Here is a 14,521-nt window from a genome sequence, read left to right as displayed (position 1 = left end):
AACAGACGACAGATTGTCAAAATAGGTAACAGTTTGAGTAACACAGAGGTAGTGCAATATGGGGTTCCTCAAGGCACTGTGCTGGGACCAATTCTTTTTAATATCTATATTAATAACATACTTGACATTCACACTAGTGGTAAAGTATTTAGTTTTGCTGATGATACAGTTGTGTTGTACAATCACTCTTCTTGGACCTATCTTGAAAACTGCGTAAAACATGATTTTAATAAAATTATTGATAGTTTTCATCATAAATTATTAACCATAAATTATGACAAAACTGTGATAATCCCATTTTCCTGCAATGCTAAATCGTTACCAACATTTGACAGCATTCAAATTAATAATCATGGCAGTATGATAAACATTCGGGTTGCGACTAGCACCACGTATTTGGGAATAGCAGTAGACTCGAACTTAAAGTGGAATACCCATGTTAATCACGTGTTGAACAATTTACGGCCGTTACTATATAAATTTAAATACTTATCCAATTTTTTAGGTGAACTGGAAATGAAAACCATTTATTATGGATTAGTTCAGTCGCGAATCTCGTACGGAATTGTCGTATGGGGTAGCGCTTACCGAACGTTACTCTACAAGTTATAAGTCTTACAAAAAAGGTTTCTTAAAATAATCTATAAAAAGAGTCGCTTGTATTCTTCTAGTTTGTTATACGAAGAGGCGGGTGTATACGACATCAAACAACTTTTTTTTTATAAAATAGTAATGAAATAATTCCGTGAAAAACACTTAGCAAACTTTATCTGCCATCCGCATTTCACTAGATTAAGTCACCGGAGTAATATAGTAACATGTGCAGCCAGAAAAAGGATTGGTCAAAAATCTATTTCTTATTTATTTTCTAGATTTTTTAACATTTTGCCTGAGGATATAAAAAAAAAACTTCCCTCAATAGTTTCAAAAATAGTGTCAAAAAATTTATTTTAAATAGGAAAGAATTTTATAAGCGTTGTTATTGATATGATATAGGGTAAAGGTTGAGCATCAGTCAGTCTTTATTTTTACATTTGGTCCATGTTTATTTTTTATTTTATTTTATTTTTTTTTTGTTTTTTTTCTGTTTTGTTTCAATTCGGTGTATACCATGCTTGAACCCCCACGCACAAGCTCTGCTTTTGTGGGTACCATTATTTTATTTTTCTTTTGCAAAGTTATTGTAACCATATACACATACAGGGTGACAATTTGAAAACTTACCACCCATATCCCACCATATCTTATTAAATAAACGAGATATTTAAAAAAATCAAAATCCGTTTCGGTAATTCGGAGGGGGAATCACAATGACATAGTTGGCGACGCACCCCCTCCAACCCCCTGCGCCCCAGCCACCCCAACTTTTAAATCTTAAATAGTGACCCCCCATGTGTGATACGTCGTTGGAAAGCTCTGAAAAAATGCTTTCCAACCATACCAAATAGCATTACATTTAGGTTAGTAATTATCGTGCAAATCAAAAAATAAACTAATATGATACATTTGAAATCTGTCGTATTTAAAACGCAACCGGCGAACATAGACGAACTAAGACAGACAATAATTCAAGAATGTCGAAATATTGCAAAACCAACATTTGAAAAGGTTCGACAAGAGTTTGAGAATAGATTATAACTGGCGATCAAAAATGAGTTGCTGTCGAGTCGGCTTTGGAAGTTCAAGTTAAATACGATTTTCCATGTTTATTTTTTGATTTGCACGATAATTACTAACCCAAATGTAATGCTATTTGGTATGGTTGGAAAGCATTTTTTCAGAGCTTTCCAACGACGTATCACACATGGGGGGTCACTATTTAAGATTTAAAAGTTGGGGTGGCTAGGGCGCAGGGGGTTGGAGGGGGTGCGTCGCCAACTATGTCATTGTGATTCCCCCTCCGAATTACCGAAACGGATTTTGACTTTTTAAATATCTCGTTTATTTACTAAGATATGGGGGGTGGTAAGTTTTCAAATTGTCACCCTATATACAAAAAAAAATAAAATAAATTATTATTACTGCACTTTTAGATTTTCTGTAACTTTTTTTTTTGGAGAAACATGTTTAGGTTTAGTGTTTTGGATTATTAATTAACGTTTAATGGTAGGATAATTCCGAATTTTTAATTAAAGTTTAAGTTGTAATTTTGAATTTCTTACTATTATATTTTTTTGAAATAGGTTTCAATGAAGTACACGTTTTGGATTTTTTTTTTGAAATGGACGTTTAAAGTAATTTGAAGTTCATACCATTTTTTTAAAGACTCGTAAGTAATTTTGGTTTTATTTTTTTTTAATTTAAAAAGCCTCCACAATTAAACTTTCAATGACATCGTAGACCTACTAAGATAATTGGAGTTCCACTTTGAAATGATAAAAAATTACGAATTAAAGTAATGACTAAATTGTGACTTGTACTAATAATTAAGCTGTTCTATATTTAGTTTTTTCCGAATCTAAAGTAGAAGCTGTCCTAAAAAGAGAAATGATCATGAATTGATCGATATATGGGAAATAACACACAAGTACAACTAATTATTTATTTATACAAAAAGAAAAAGAAACAAAATCTGCTAAAATGTATAATAACTAACTTACAAAAAAAAGGTACTCCAAAACCCGCAACGCGTTTGACGTTTTGCGTATGTTATTCCGCGCCACCTCCAATTGTTCCAATTCCCGCTCCAGAGCCGCCCTCATGTCTACCCAACAAAGCCCGCAACCACTCCACACTGTTGTTTCGAAACTCCTCGAAGTTACTTGGAGGCAGCTGACGTTGCTGCTGCTGCTCTAAGTGCACCGAGTGTTGTTGTTGCTGCTGCTGTTGTGTGTACGATGCCTGGTGCTGTTGTGGCTGTTGGTCCCTCTGCTTCTTCTGTGTATTCGGAGGGAGGATGTCCTGACTTTCCGGACTGAACATTGCTTCCTCCTCCGTCCTAATTAAATTTAGGTTTTTTCCACCATAGTGTGGTGGAGGCGGCAGCGGAGCCTGGAGCGGCGTAGTGGACGGTATGGTTGCCGGCGTAACGCTTAAAAAAATAAGAAAATGGTATGAAATAGTTTGTTTTATAACGAATTTACTAAATAAAAAAAAGGTACAAATTAATGAAAACTTACCTTTCAAATAGACGAGAAAACTCATCCTCCACGTCACTGTCCGCTATGAATATAACTGGTGTTTGGGCAGGAACCATCTGGGTATTCTGTCGCGCCCCTGTAGACGACGTACCCGGTTGTGCACTGGTGGTTGGTTGTAAGAGCAACTGCTCCAACATACTTCTCGGTTGCGCAGGTGTCTTCTTAAGAGACAATTTTGCACGTTTATTATTATTTCCCCACATTTTAATGTTGAATGACGCGAAGCAACTGATTTTTCTAACGTCATGTTAAGTTTATAGGTATAAACTTTTGCAGACCTTAGCAGTACTGGCGGAAATGGTGAGGTTAAATGAGGTGTGAGCAACTCTGGGTCTGATCCGGCTTTTGCCCACAGCCTCGGGTAGCGTCGGGAAATAATGGCGAGCAATGAAAATTAAACGTGTATTGGCTAAACAAATTATAACTATATACAAAAATAAAATAATACAAAATATTTCCGGATCCGTCCTCGTATTTACCCGGGAGCGTACTGCCCTCTGTCGGCGGTGAGTGGGCCCCAGCGTCTCAGCTGGTTCGCTGTCAAGGCCGTTTCGTGTCTGACGGTAGTTTAATAATTTCCACGTGCAGTGCTGGCTAGAATTTAACAGATTAATTGATACGGGGAAAGACAAACAGATACGGATTGAGGGCTGCGCCACCCGAACGGGGTAACCAACAGAACCGACGGGGTGAGTGTTAGAACTGAAACAACTAAACTTTCACGTGAAGGCTTTCAGCCCCTTATGGTTAACGTAGACGGGAGCAAGGGCCCCCGGTTTAGGCAGGACGGGGCGACGGGAATATACTACGGAGGTGTACTTCGTTTAAAACCAGGAGGCACGCTCCGATTTTGTTTCGAAGTCACGGACAGGTAGGAACGTACGGAGAGTAGCTGGTAACTGGGGGAATACTGGTTGGAGTAACCTAACCCGTTCGCTAGGGAGTACACCTAGGAACTGGAATTACTCGGTGAATTGGAACCGGTAAGAGTAATAGAGGTAACGGCTTGCACGTTGTAATAAAGGGTTGAAAGATTGTTGTTTTACTGATACTAAACACTCACTCACCTCAAAGGCTAATTACGATTTACCCCCTAGGGCTAACGGCAATACACTCAACACAGGGAACGACAGGGGTGCAGGTTAACAAAGGTTTTACAGGTAATGGCACGGGTTAAGGGTACAAATTATATAGTAATAAATGACAGGTAAATAAAGCTGGTTACTAGGAAAAGGCACCGGTAAAGGTAGAAGCAAAAGTTACAAACACTGGACTGACACAGGTATATATATCTTGGAGATCTGGTGGGGAAGACGATTAGGAGGGGCGAAATTAAGTGGAAATATCTGGGGGAAATCTTATTTACTGGTTTGGCGGATTATTTCCTCACCCTTAATTTCGTTTCCTCACATCGGCACTTTCCATTGGATTTTGCTCAACTTTATTGTTGCATCTGCTTCGGATTGATAACAATCGGCGTCGCTTCTTGATCGAATCAGAATTAACTTCTGTTTCATGTTCACAATAACTTGATGACAATCTTCCATCATTCCAAATATGTGTTTAAGCGGTATGCACACCGCAAAGTATTTCGAATACATTATCATCTGTTTTTATGTATTCAACTTGTAAAGGTTCTTCATTTTTTGGCGACCAACCCAAATAAGTGCCTTACTTTCTGTAGTTGTATACGAAACGTATCCCTTTAATGCTGATGTAATTCCAGGATTTCGGTAAACATCAACTCTTTGGCCGCCTAATTCATAGCGAATCTCCTCAAACAGAAAGCCTACAATAGTATATTGAAAGACAAGTGTTACAATGCGACCTATTGTAATACGACTATCTTGTGGCACGAGTGGCGACGCGAAGCGTAGCCACGAGTGTCCGCAAGATAGGAGTATTACAATAAAGCATTGTAACACGCGTTTTTCATACTATTTTTTCTATTTCGGTGCTTTAATTTAATTAAAAAAATCATTATCAGAAACTATAGGGAACATTAGAACTAACATGTTTTATGTTGGTGACACTTTTTATGCCGTTAAGTTTTAGGTTGGCAGCGTAGTAAGACTGACATTTTGAAGTTCAAACGTGGAAGTACCCAACGAAGTACCTACTTGTACTAACTAGTAACTGCCAACTTAAGAGATGAGTTACCAAAAAAAAACGACTATAATCACTGTCTTTGTACAACTGTTTTCGGCCGAAAACAGTTGTACAAAATCATCATTGTGACACCGAAATAGAAAAAATTGTTTGTTAGATGACATTGTTTAACATGATCCTCCGCTTTCCGCTCTAATTTTCCTTCGACATACAGAAAACTATCATACGTTGCAGTTATTAGATCTTGACTTTGAATTAAAATGTCAACAATTTCGTCAGAGTATATAGCTATTTGTGTATTAAGAGCGCAAAATGATATATTGTCGATTGAAAGAGACAGTTGACGCGCGACGAAGGAGCGCGACAATCTCTTGAAATCGACAATCAATTTGCGCTCGAATTACACACAAGATTTTTTCTACAATCGAGCAGTTCACATATTTCCAAAAATTAAAAATTTTCACTCAATCATTTTAATCTTATGCCCAAATGAAAGATGTCATTTACTCGTTGTCATTGGTTACTCTGAGCAATGCATATTTGATTTATAGTTAATAATTGTGAGAGCGAGCGTTTTTTCTATTTTGTCGCTTATAAGCGACAAAGTGACATTCCTCGAAAAAGATGACGTTTGCGTTGTCAAATACGAGCGCAAATGCCTACTTTGGATATCGATTGTAGAAAAAATAGTTTGAAACTGTCAGCAATGCTTGAAACAATTTCTGATTTAGCAGGCAGCCCTGATTTGGTCGTGACTATATTTTGAGTGAAACGACGGCAAGGTCCACAAGGACCATTTTGTGCCACCTTTTGAAACGAATTGAATGTCGGGCTCATCGTCATGGTTTTCACCAAATTCGCTTTCAAAATCGATCTAGAAGACCGCATAGGTAAGTTCCATGCTCAAATAGATAAAAAAAACTTACCTTTCCCAAATCCTCCGAATCGCTTTCCTCATCAATCTCGCAGTTATCTTCAACCTCAGACGTATCCGAATAAACGTCGTTTTCCATAGATTCGTGATCCACCTCCGCCAACCACTGCAGTGCATAGATCAAGATCAAGTATACGCTTTTTCGACATGTCCACAGAAGAACTTTGGGCACACTTATGTTTGCAAGAGGACAGCGAACCACACCCCAGCTGCTCACAAGCACTACTGAACTGGCCGCTTGCGCAGGGTACTAACGCCACAGCGCATGCCCCCACACCCCGCCTCCAGAATAAACCAATGCAGAAGAAGGGTACCACAGATGCCGGTGTGGAGCGCTTTAGAAGAATTTTTCAGTGAGAATCAAATCGACATCAGCATTAAGTATACTTCACAATCTATTAGGTATATGCAACAATGTAACAAAGCCACAGTTACCAGAAAAAAAATTAAACTTGTATTAAAAAAAAAAGTTGTGTCTTTGAAAGGTTAATAAGCGGAGTTTGTCCCAAAGGGCAACCTACGGAGAAACTCCGTTAAAGTGGACCCTTCAAAAAACATTGCGTTATCTTTCTATTCAGATTTATTATTCAATGGTAGTAGATACGTATAACAGGTATAGATAAGAAATAAACTAAAAATACAAGGCCCTAAAACAAAGACCCAAAATTACAAGGTACAACTATTACGAAAAGGCTACTAACGGGATGGTGTGGGCCTTAAACGTAGAGACTATATCTTTTGTGTATAGCTTTCTGCACAATAAATATTATTATTATTATTATTATTATTATTTGGTATGCTTAATTAAATTGGTGGAAGGTGAAATAACGCTCGGATCCTAAAAGACAACGAAGAAATAGAAAACGATACAAACAACAAAAATACTTACACAAAGGTTGAAATCTATATATATATATATATATACGCACACACACACACGCACACCCTCACACGCACACACCCTCACCCTCTCACACACACCCTCACCCTAATTTGACTATTTCAGGTGTTAGCCAAAAACGTTATGTTTTGATATGCAAACAACATTTATGCATGACCCCCTTTTTAAAAGATACTTTCGCCGTCCCAGGCTTAGTAGCCAAAGATGCCGTAACTTTGTAAGAAAACATCAAATGGATAACGTAGGAATTTTATTTGTGAAACATCCTGTACTATGTGTTGTAAAATCCCCTCGTTAGATGTCGCCTGTTGTCGTCCCCATCCTTTATTTACAATCCCTTCTACATCTCCCACCTTGTTGTGTGTCCTATAAAATGTGTTTGTAAAGTACCAGAGAGCACCCGTCAGTCGTCGAACGTCGTTCATGCAGACAACACGTCATAGTCAGTACTGTGCTCACGTTCCATTGTTCCTTCCGTTCCTTGTGTACGAAGAACCTATCCAAACCCGCTATCCGAGCCAATCGCTTTCGCCAAGATTTAATATCAGATACGACAAACAGTAAGTTTTTGCACCATTTCCTTCCGTTCCGTCCTGTGCATCCCAAAGTGTTAAACCAACTGCCGTCCACATATCAACCTTTACCGACCACAACCCAAAAGAGGTGGCCCTTGGGCCACCTCCTATGAGCGTAGCGATGGCTCCCGTGCCACCAGATGAAGACCAGCCAGACCTATCCGATCTCACTGCACAACAGATGATAGAAGCGCATAACTTTGTCGAGACGCACCCAACAATAAAATTAATTATCAAACGCCATAACACCGCGATCGCGCGACTAAACGACTACACCTTAAAAATTGACCAGTTAATGAAAACTTGCGCTAAGCAGGCAGAGGTAATAGACACCCTAAACAGAACAGTGGAATCCTCCCTTGCCGAAAATAATGACACCCGAAAACGGAAATGTAAAAAGCCCGAAAGTCCTCAGGAATTCCCGCCTCTTCCCACCGCAAACCGTTACAACGCTCTCGCCACAAACGCCGACGACGAAATGGTAGTAGACCTCGCGCCGCAAACACGGCTACCTAGTCCCGGTCCCCCAAATAAAAATAGTATAACCAATATCTGTCTAAAACCCCAAAGTAAAACCACCCAAAACACCTCCAATAAAATGCCACCTATCTGCATCAAGACGGAGACACTTGATGAATCGTACACCTCCCTAATAAGGAAAATCAAAAATAATACAGGGTGCCAAAACTTTACCCTATCCCACCAAAACAGGTACACAAAAATTTTCACTCAAAACCTACAAGATTTTGCCAGCATTAAAAACTTCCTCGAGGAAGGACAGGTACAATTCTTCACGTACACCCCGCGAGAAGAGATTAACAAAAATATAGTATTAAAGGCCGCCCCCAACCTCGACACAAATGAAATCAAAGACGAACTAAGATCCGCCGGTGTGGACGCATTAGAATGTAAAGCCCTAAAAGGTAAGAGCCCGGAAGAAGCGTACTCATACCTGATAAAAGTTAACAAATCGACAAATCTGAACGCCGTCAGGAAGGTAGACGCCATAGACCACGTCAAAGTAAAGTGGCAGGCGTTCGTGCGCACGTCTAAGGTACTCCAGTGCTACCGATGCCAGGCCTTCGGTCACGGACAACGGAACTGCAACCTGGCCCCAAGGTGCGTGAAGTGCCTTGACCAGCACCTAACAAGAGATTGCACACTCCAGAAATCCAGCGCCACGACGGCCAAGTGCTGCAACTGCAAAGGAGACCACCCGGCGAACTACAGAATGTGCCCCGTGAGAACCAAATACGAGAGCAAAAAAGAACCACCACAGACGAACACAAAAGAGCCACGTTCATTCAACAGTAACTATTCACAATCGGGCAAATCCTACGCCCAAACAACGGCAAAAACCAATCCCGACCCTGCCAAACAGGTTAACGAACTGCTCAATATCAAAAACCAACTCTTCAGCCAGCAACTGGACTTCGTACAGGAACAACTGAAAACCAAGTCGCGAACTGAAATTCTGAACCTAATAAATGACGTACAGCATCCAGTATCCAACAGCATGGATAATAAAACCACAACTACCAGAACAATAAAAATTATTTCCTATAATGTGCAAGGAATAAGCAAGAAGACCACCTCCGTTCGAACATTCATCGAAACACAGAACCCCCACGTCGCTGCGCTCCTAGAAACAAAACTTAAAAAAGGCCAACCCCCACGCATCGCCAACTACAACATCATAAACAAAAACGCTACGACAAATGGCGCCGGCGGTATTGCGGTATACGTAAGGAAGGACGTGCCATACGAAGAGGTAGACGTCGAAACAGAATCCACCGAAGCAATCTCCATCAGGATCAGCGGTGCCGTGCTCACCGCGTGCTACTGCCGGAGCCAGCAACTCAAGCACGAAGATCTAACAGAGGTCACTCGCCATCCCAAGGCCGCGATCTTCGGCGATTTCAACGCCAACCACACGAGCTGGGGATCGACGGCGAACAATCAAAATGGATATGCCTTGGCAAGCTGGCTGGACGCCACCGGGAATCAAATCTTCCGCCCGGGTGAATCCACCAGATGGTCTTCACCCCAAAACTCCATAATCGACCTTGCAATCACAAAAAACATGTACGTGGCAAGAATTAGCGCCCTGCAATACACCATCTCAGATCACCTTCCGATCGAACTAATCCTTGAGCTCAAAACCGACCTACTAGCCGATAGTGCGCCTTTCCTCAACTACAGTGCTACGAACTGGAGCGAGTTCAACAAACACCTAAACAAATTCAAAATCGCCACCGAAATCGAAACGACGGAGAAGTTGGAAAGAATCATAGGAGACCTGACGGCCCGGTACCAGGAGACGGTAGCCCTGTTCGTCCCTAAACACACTCTACGTAATGGGACCGGCAGTCCTCACGCCGACGTCCAACACCACCCGCACAAATGTCGACTACGAGGAGTGGAAACGACTCAAGGACGAGCTCCTTGATCTCACAACCAGACGCGCCTCGGAGACTTGGAGGAGGAATGTCGCGGAAGACGGCTCCAAAAACGGAAATATCTGGAAGCTCATCCGGCGGGCAAAAAGGGACAAGGAAGGCGCCCAAGTACAAGCACTAAAACGTGGAGGGAGAACATACTACGACGACAGAAGTAAAGCGGAGATAATTGCCGAGCAATACGAACAAACACAAACACACCTTCTTACCTGCAAAGTGGCGGAACCGGCTCACGAATTTTACGCCAACAGAGTGTACGCCAATTGCCCGGTAGGGATCACCCCCGTCGCGGCCCTGACCTCCCCGAAAGAAGTGATAGCAGTCATCAGAAGCCTGAAAAATAGGTCGGCCCCAGGCGAAGACGGCCTCGCGAACTCAATAATTAAGACGGCGCCAAGGAAAGTGCTGCTCCAGATTTACTACATTTGCAACGCCGTCCTAAAACTACAGTACTTCCCGAGATGCTGGAGAAGGAGCGTGCTCATTCCGATAAAAAAGCCCGGCAAGGATGGGAAAATCGCCACGTCGTACCGACTGATATCTCTCCTGAACACGCTCAGCAAGATCACCGAGAGGATCATATACAAACGTCTTCAAGAATTTACCGAGGCAAATTCCATAGTCAAAAACGAGCAGTTCTCAACTAAGAAACTGCACCACACGGAACTACAACTCTGCCGCGTAAGGGGGATACTGAGGAAAAACTTAGACGAGGGGCGCCAAGTGATAATGACGCTACTGGACATGGAAAAAGCGTTCGATACCGTATGGCATCAAGGACTCGTCACTAAGCTGGTGCAGTACGGCTACCCACCCTACCTCATTGCGATAATCAAATCCTTCCTAGCAAACAGATCCTTCAGAATCAAAGTCGGGAACGTGTATTCCTCAGAAAAGCAAATTGCCGCCGGTGTGCCCCAGGGCAGCACCCTGTCGGCCCTCCTTTACAACTTATACACGAACGACATGCCGAGGAGCCCAACTACGGACATGGCCCTATACGCCGACGATACCGCGCTGCTAGGGGCAAACTACAGGCCGAAAGTAGCTGCAACAAACACCGAAAAACATCTCGAGCAAATCGCGAGGTACGCAAAAAGGTGGAAAATACGCATAAACGAATCCAAAACCGAAACAATCATCTTCAAGCCTGGAGCAAAAACACGCCGAAACGAAACGCTCACCATCAAGTTCAACGGGCAAAACATCAGGCCCCAATCGTCTGTGAAGTACTTAGGAGTCGAATTCGATAACAAGCTACTCTTTAACAAGCATGTAAACAAAACTCTTGCCAAAGCTAGAAAGATCAAACAGCTGCTATACAGATACATAAACGAAAGCTCGCCTCTCTCAACTAAGCAGAAACTGCAAATCATAAACACGTACCTCACACCCGCCATAACGTATGCCGGTGCGGCCTGGAACACGACAGCGAAAACGAATATCTGCGACTCGAACAAGTGCGAAATAAAACTATAAGAATCGCCACAAACCAACTCTACTCCAACGCACAGCCCATCACAAACGAAGTTCTGTTCCAAAAATACAAGATCAAAACAATTAACCAATTACTCGCAATAAGAACCCAGAAGATCAAGGACAGTCTCGACAGAAACCCCCTTCTAAAAATCCTGAATTCTACACACCATATATACAAATACAAACACCCCTCAATATTTGACCTGATCAACGACCAGCAACCCAAAACAACTTAGCCGAGCTCGGGGGGTCTCGCTGAACTGAGTAGGAGAGACCCTTAACCCGTTCACGGACAAGTCTGTTCTCCCGAACACAACGCACCATCTCATCTCCATCACACCATTTCCTCACCCTCATCTACCCTTAAAAGCCAAGAAGCCAGAGCCGGAATAACTGCCTTCGCGTTCAACAATTAAAGATAAACCCAATGAAAAAGTCGAATCAATAAACAAAAACCTGAGGGATGCTCGCCGGTGCCCTCAAGAAACCAAATGTCAAAACGAACCCGGGACAATCGGGTCCCTGCTCGTAATAAAAAATTCAGACGGCCTGAATCAATAATAATAATAATAATAATAATAAATAAAATCAGTACATACCAAGCCGGTTTTCGAAAAGGCTACGCTACAGTAGATCATCTACTTTACCTAGATAAGATTATAAAAGAAGCATTTACAAAAACCCAGCATACCATTACTGTATTCTTTGACATACAGAAGGCGTTCGATACGGTTTGGAGATATCACGTACTTAAAACCCTAAATATGTGGAACATCAAAGGGAGGCTGCCTAAACTTATTCAGAGCTTTTTGGAAAACCGGTATTTCCAAGTTCGTATTGGAAACGTATACTCCCAACTGTATGAGCAAAAAAATGGGATACCTCAGGGTTCTGTATTAAGTACCACTCTATTTGCCATTGCTATTAACGGTATAGCTGATGACATACACCCAAATAGTAAAGCCATGCTGTATGTAGATGATTTAGCAATAGCGGTAACCGGGACAAATATCCTGGATATGCAAAACATAATGCAAAATGATGTAAATCGCGTAGTGTGTGAAGCACAAAAAAGAGGGTTGACTTTTTCATCTAAAAAGACGTGTATGCACTTTTGTAGACTCAGGAAACCTCATAACGAGCCAACACTGATCCTAAATGGCCAAAAGATACCAAATGTCGAAGAACAAAAATTTTTGGGCTTGCTATTCGATAAAAAACTAACATGGAGGGCCCATATAGAAAATGTAGTAGCTAAGTGCAAACTTACCATCAACAAGATTAGAGCTCTTTGCAACTTTACTTGGGGATCGGATAGAGACTCATTACGTAAAATTCTAAACTCTCTTGTTCGAAGTCGAATTGAATATGGCAGTGTTGTGTATGGTAGCGCAGCAAAAACGCACACAAACAAAATCCAAATGATCTGGAACCAGGCCTTGTTGTTAATAACAGGTGCTTACAGAACATCACCAATAGAAGCGCTCAATATAATAGCAAAATGCCCACCGCTTCAACTACGTTTTTTGGAGACAAATTTGAAGTATGGCGCCAAAATTCTTAGTAAAAGACATCACTATCTCCGACAGAGCATATCAGCACCAGAAATTCTTGATAAGTATGAATGGAGCCAAACAAGAACTATCAATGCGCTCATTAAAATTCATAAACAACTGGAGTCTGAGAGCCTAATAATCGACACCCATATTGCGCCAAATGATAATTATGACTGGGAAATTAACTCTCCACAAATAGAGGAAATAGCAGAAGGAGACACAACCACACCAATTAATAGAGACTGGCAATATTACATTAGTGAAGGATATGAAATAGTAATAACAAAAGGACACATTACTGACGACGGATGTTACTGCCACATTCAGGCGAAAGAACGTACGCGTACATGGCAGCTCCCTCAAGGAACCTCAATCCTGACAGCTGGTCTTATAGGTATCGTTAAAGGAATTGACATGGATCAACTAACCACAAAGAAAATGATATGTTTTACATCAAACGTAATAAAAACAATGTTAAAGGACACATTCTCAATTAACGAACTTATAAAAACCATACTACAAAAAATAACTACACTCAGAAAAAGTGGTATTACAATCAAATTCCTATATGTGCCTTCACGTTATCTAGTCACTCCCCAAATAGACGAAATAAATAAAAACGATGTGCAACAAATGACAATCTACACCCACGAAGATCTGAGGAAGTACATTCGTAGAGTTGTAATTCGTAAATGGCAAGATAACTGGGACGAAAATACAACCCAATTGCGACAATGTATTAAAAAAGTGAATACCCTACCAGTAGCTCCTCTCGCCAGAAAGAATGAAGTGATATGGGCAAGGTTAGCAATAGGTCACACAAGGGTGACACATTCGTATCTGCTCTTAGGAAGAGATGCTCCCAAATGTCCACAATGTAAAGAAAAAGTACTTACCGTAAAGCATGTAGTAGAAGAATGTGAGAAATTAAATGAGTATAGAGTAAAACACAAAATGGAGGGAGAACTTGCTATGATGCTAAAAGAAAATAACTTTGGAAAGTTAATACAGTTCCTAAAAGACATTAATATAACGAAAGAAATCTAAAGAAATGATTGGTAAATAATGGATGACACTGCTGCAAAATAATAATTATCTGCTCTGACAAAACTTAATCGTGGCGCTCAATGGTCACAGTTATCGAAAGCGCACACGTTTAAGGTTATAAAAAAAAAAAAAAAAAAAAAAATAATAATAATATAATATAATATAATATAATAATAATATAATATAATATAATTCAATTCAAAAATTATTACGCCACGACTGCCTGATATAGAGAACTCAAAATTTTATGTACATTTTTCCCCCCCCCCCCCAGTCATCAGACATCCACTTCTAAAATTTGTTTAATTAAACTGGCAGACC

General features: G+C 40.9%; 2 protein-coding genes and 1 long non-coding RNA gene across 3 annotated transcripts; 1 reads left to right on the top strand and 2 right to left on the bottom strand.

Annotated features, from left to right (window-relative positions):
* Window positions 1-2,626: 2,626 nt before the first annotated feature.
* Window positions 2,627-3,311, bottom strand: LOC116176931 (AT-rich binding protein-like). The gene is made up of 2 exons (XM_031495775.1): window positions 3,120-3,311; window positions 2,627-3,031 (listed from the first exon to the last, which is right to left on the bottom strand). Exons 1-2 carry the CDS (start codon window positions 3,275-3,277, stop codon window positions 2,650-2,652), a joined length of 540 nt encoding a protein of 179 aa, XP_031351635.1. The 5' UTR covers window positions 3,278-3,311; the 3' UTR covers window positions 2,627-2,649.
* A 217-nt stretch (window positions 3,312-3,528) lies between these two features.
* On the bottom strand, window positions 3,529-5,035 carry LOC116176939. The gene is made up of 2 exons (XR_004146561.1): window positions 4,531-5,035; window positions 3,529-3,734 (listed from the first exon to the last, which is right to left on the bottom strand). It is a non-coding gene; the product is annotated as an uncharacterized LOC116176939 (long non-coding RNA).
* A 1,893-nt stretch (window positions 5,036-6,928) lies between these two features.
* Window positions 6,929-8,606, top strand: LOC116176921 (the record flags this gene model as incomplete). Its single annotated transcript, XM_031495763.1, is given in 1 exon segment — window positions 6,929-8,606. A coding segment is annotated over 1 exon segment (838 nt), but the record flags the coding sequence as incomplete, so codon positions are not given.
* Window positions 8,607-14,521: the final 5,915 nt, after the last annotated feature.

This window comes from Photinus pyralis, unplaced genomic scaffold (genome assembly GCF_008802855.1).
Source record: "Photinus pyralis isolate 1611_PpyrPB1 unplaced genomic scaffold, Ppyr1.3 Ppyr1.4_LG1, whole genome shotgun sequence".
NCBI lineage: Eukaryota > Metazoa > Arthropoda > Insecta > Coleoptera > Lampyridae > Photinus > Photinus pyralis.
This window is presented reverse-complemented; position numbering and strand designations above follow the sequence as displayed.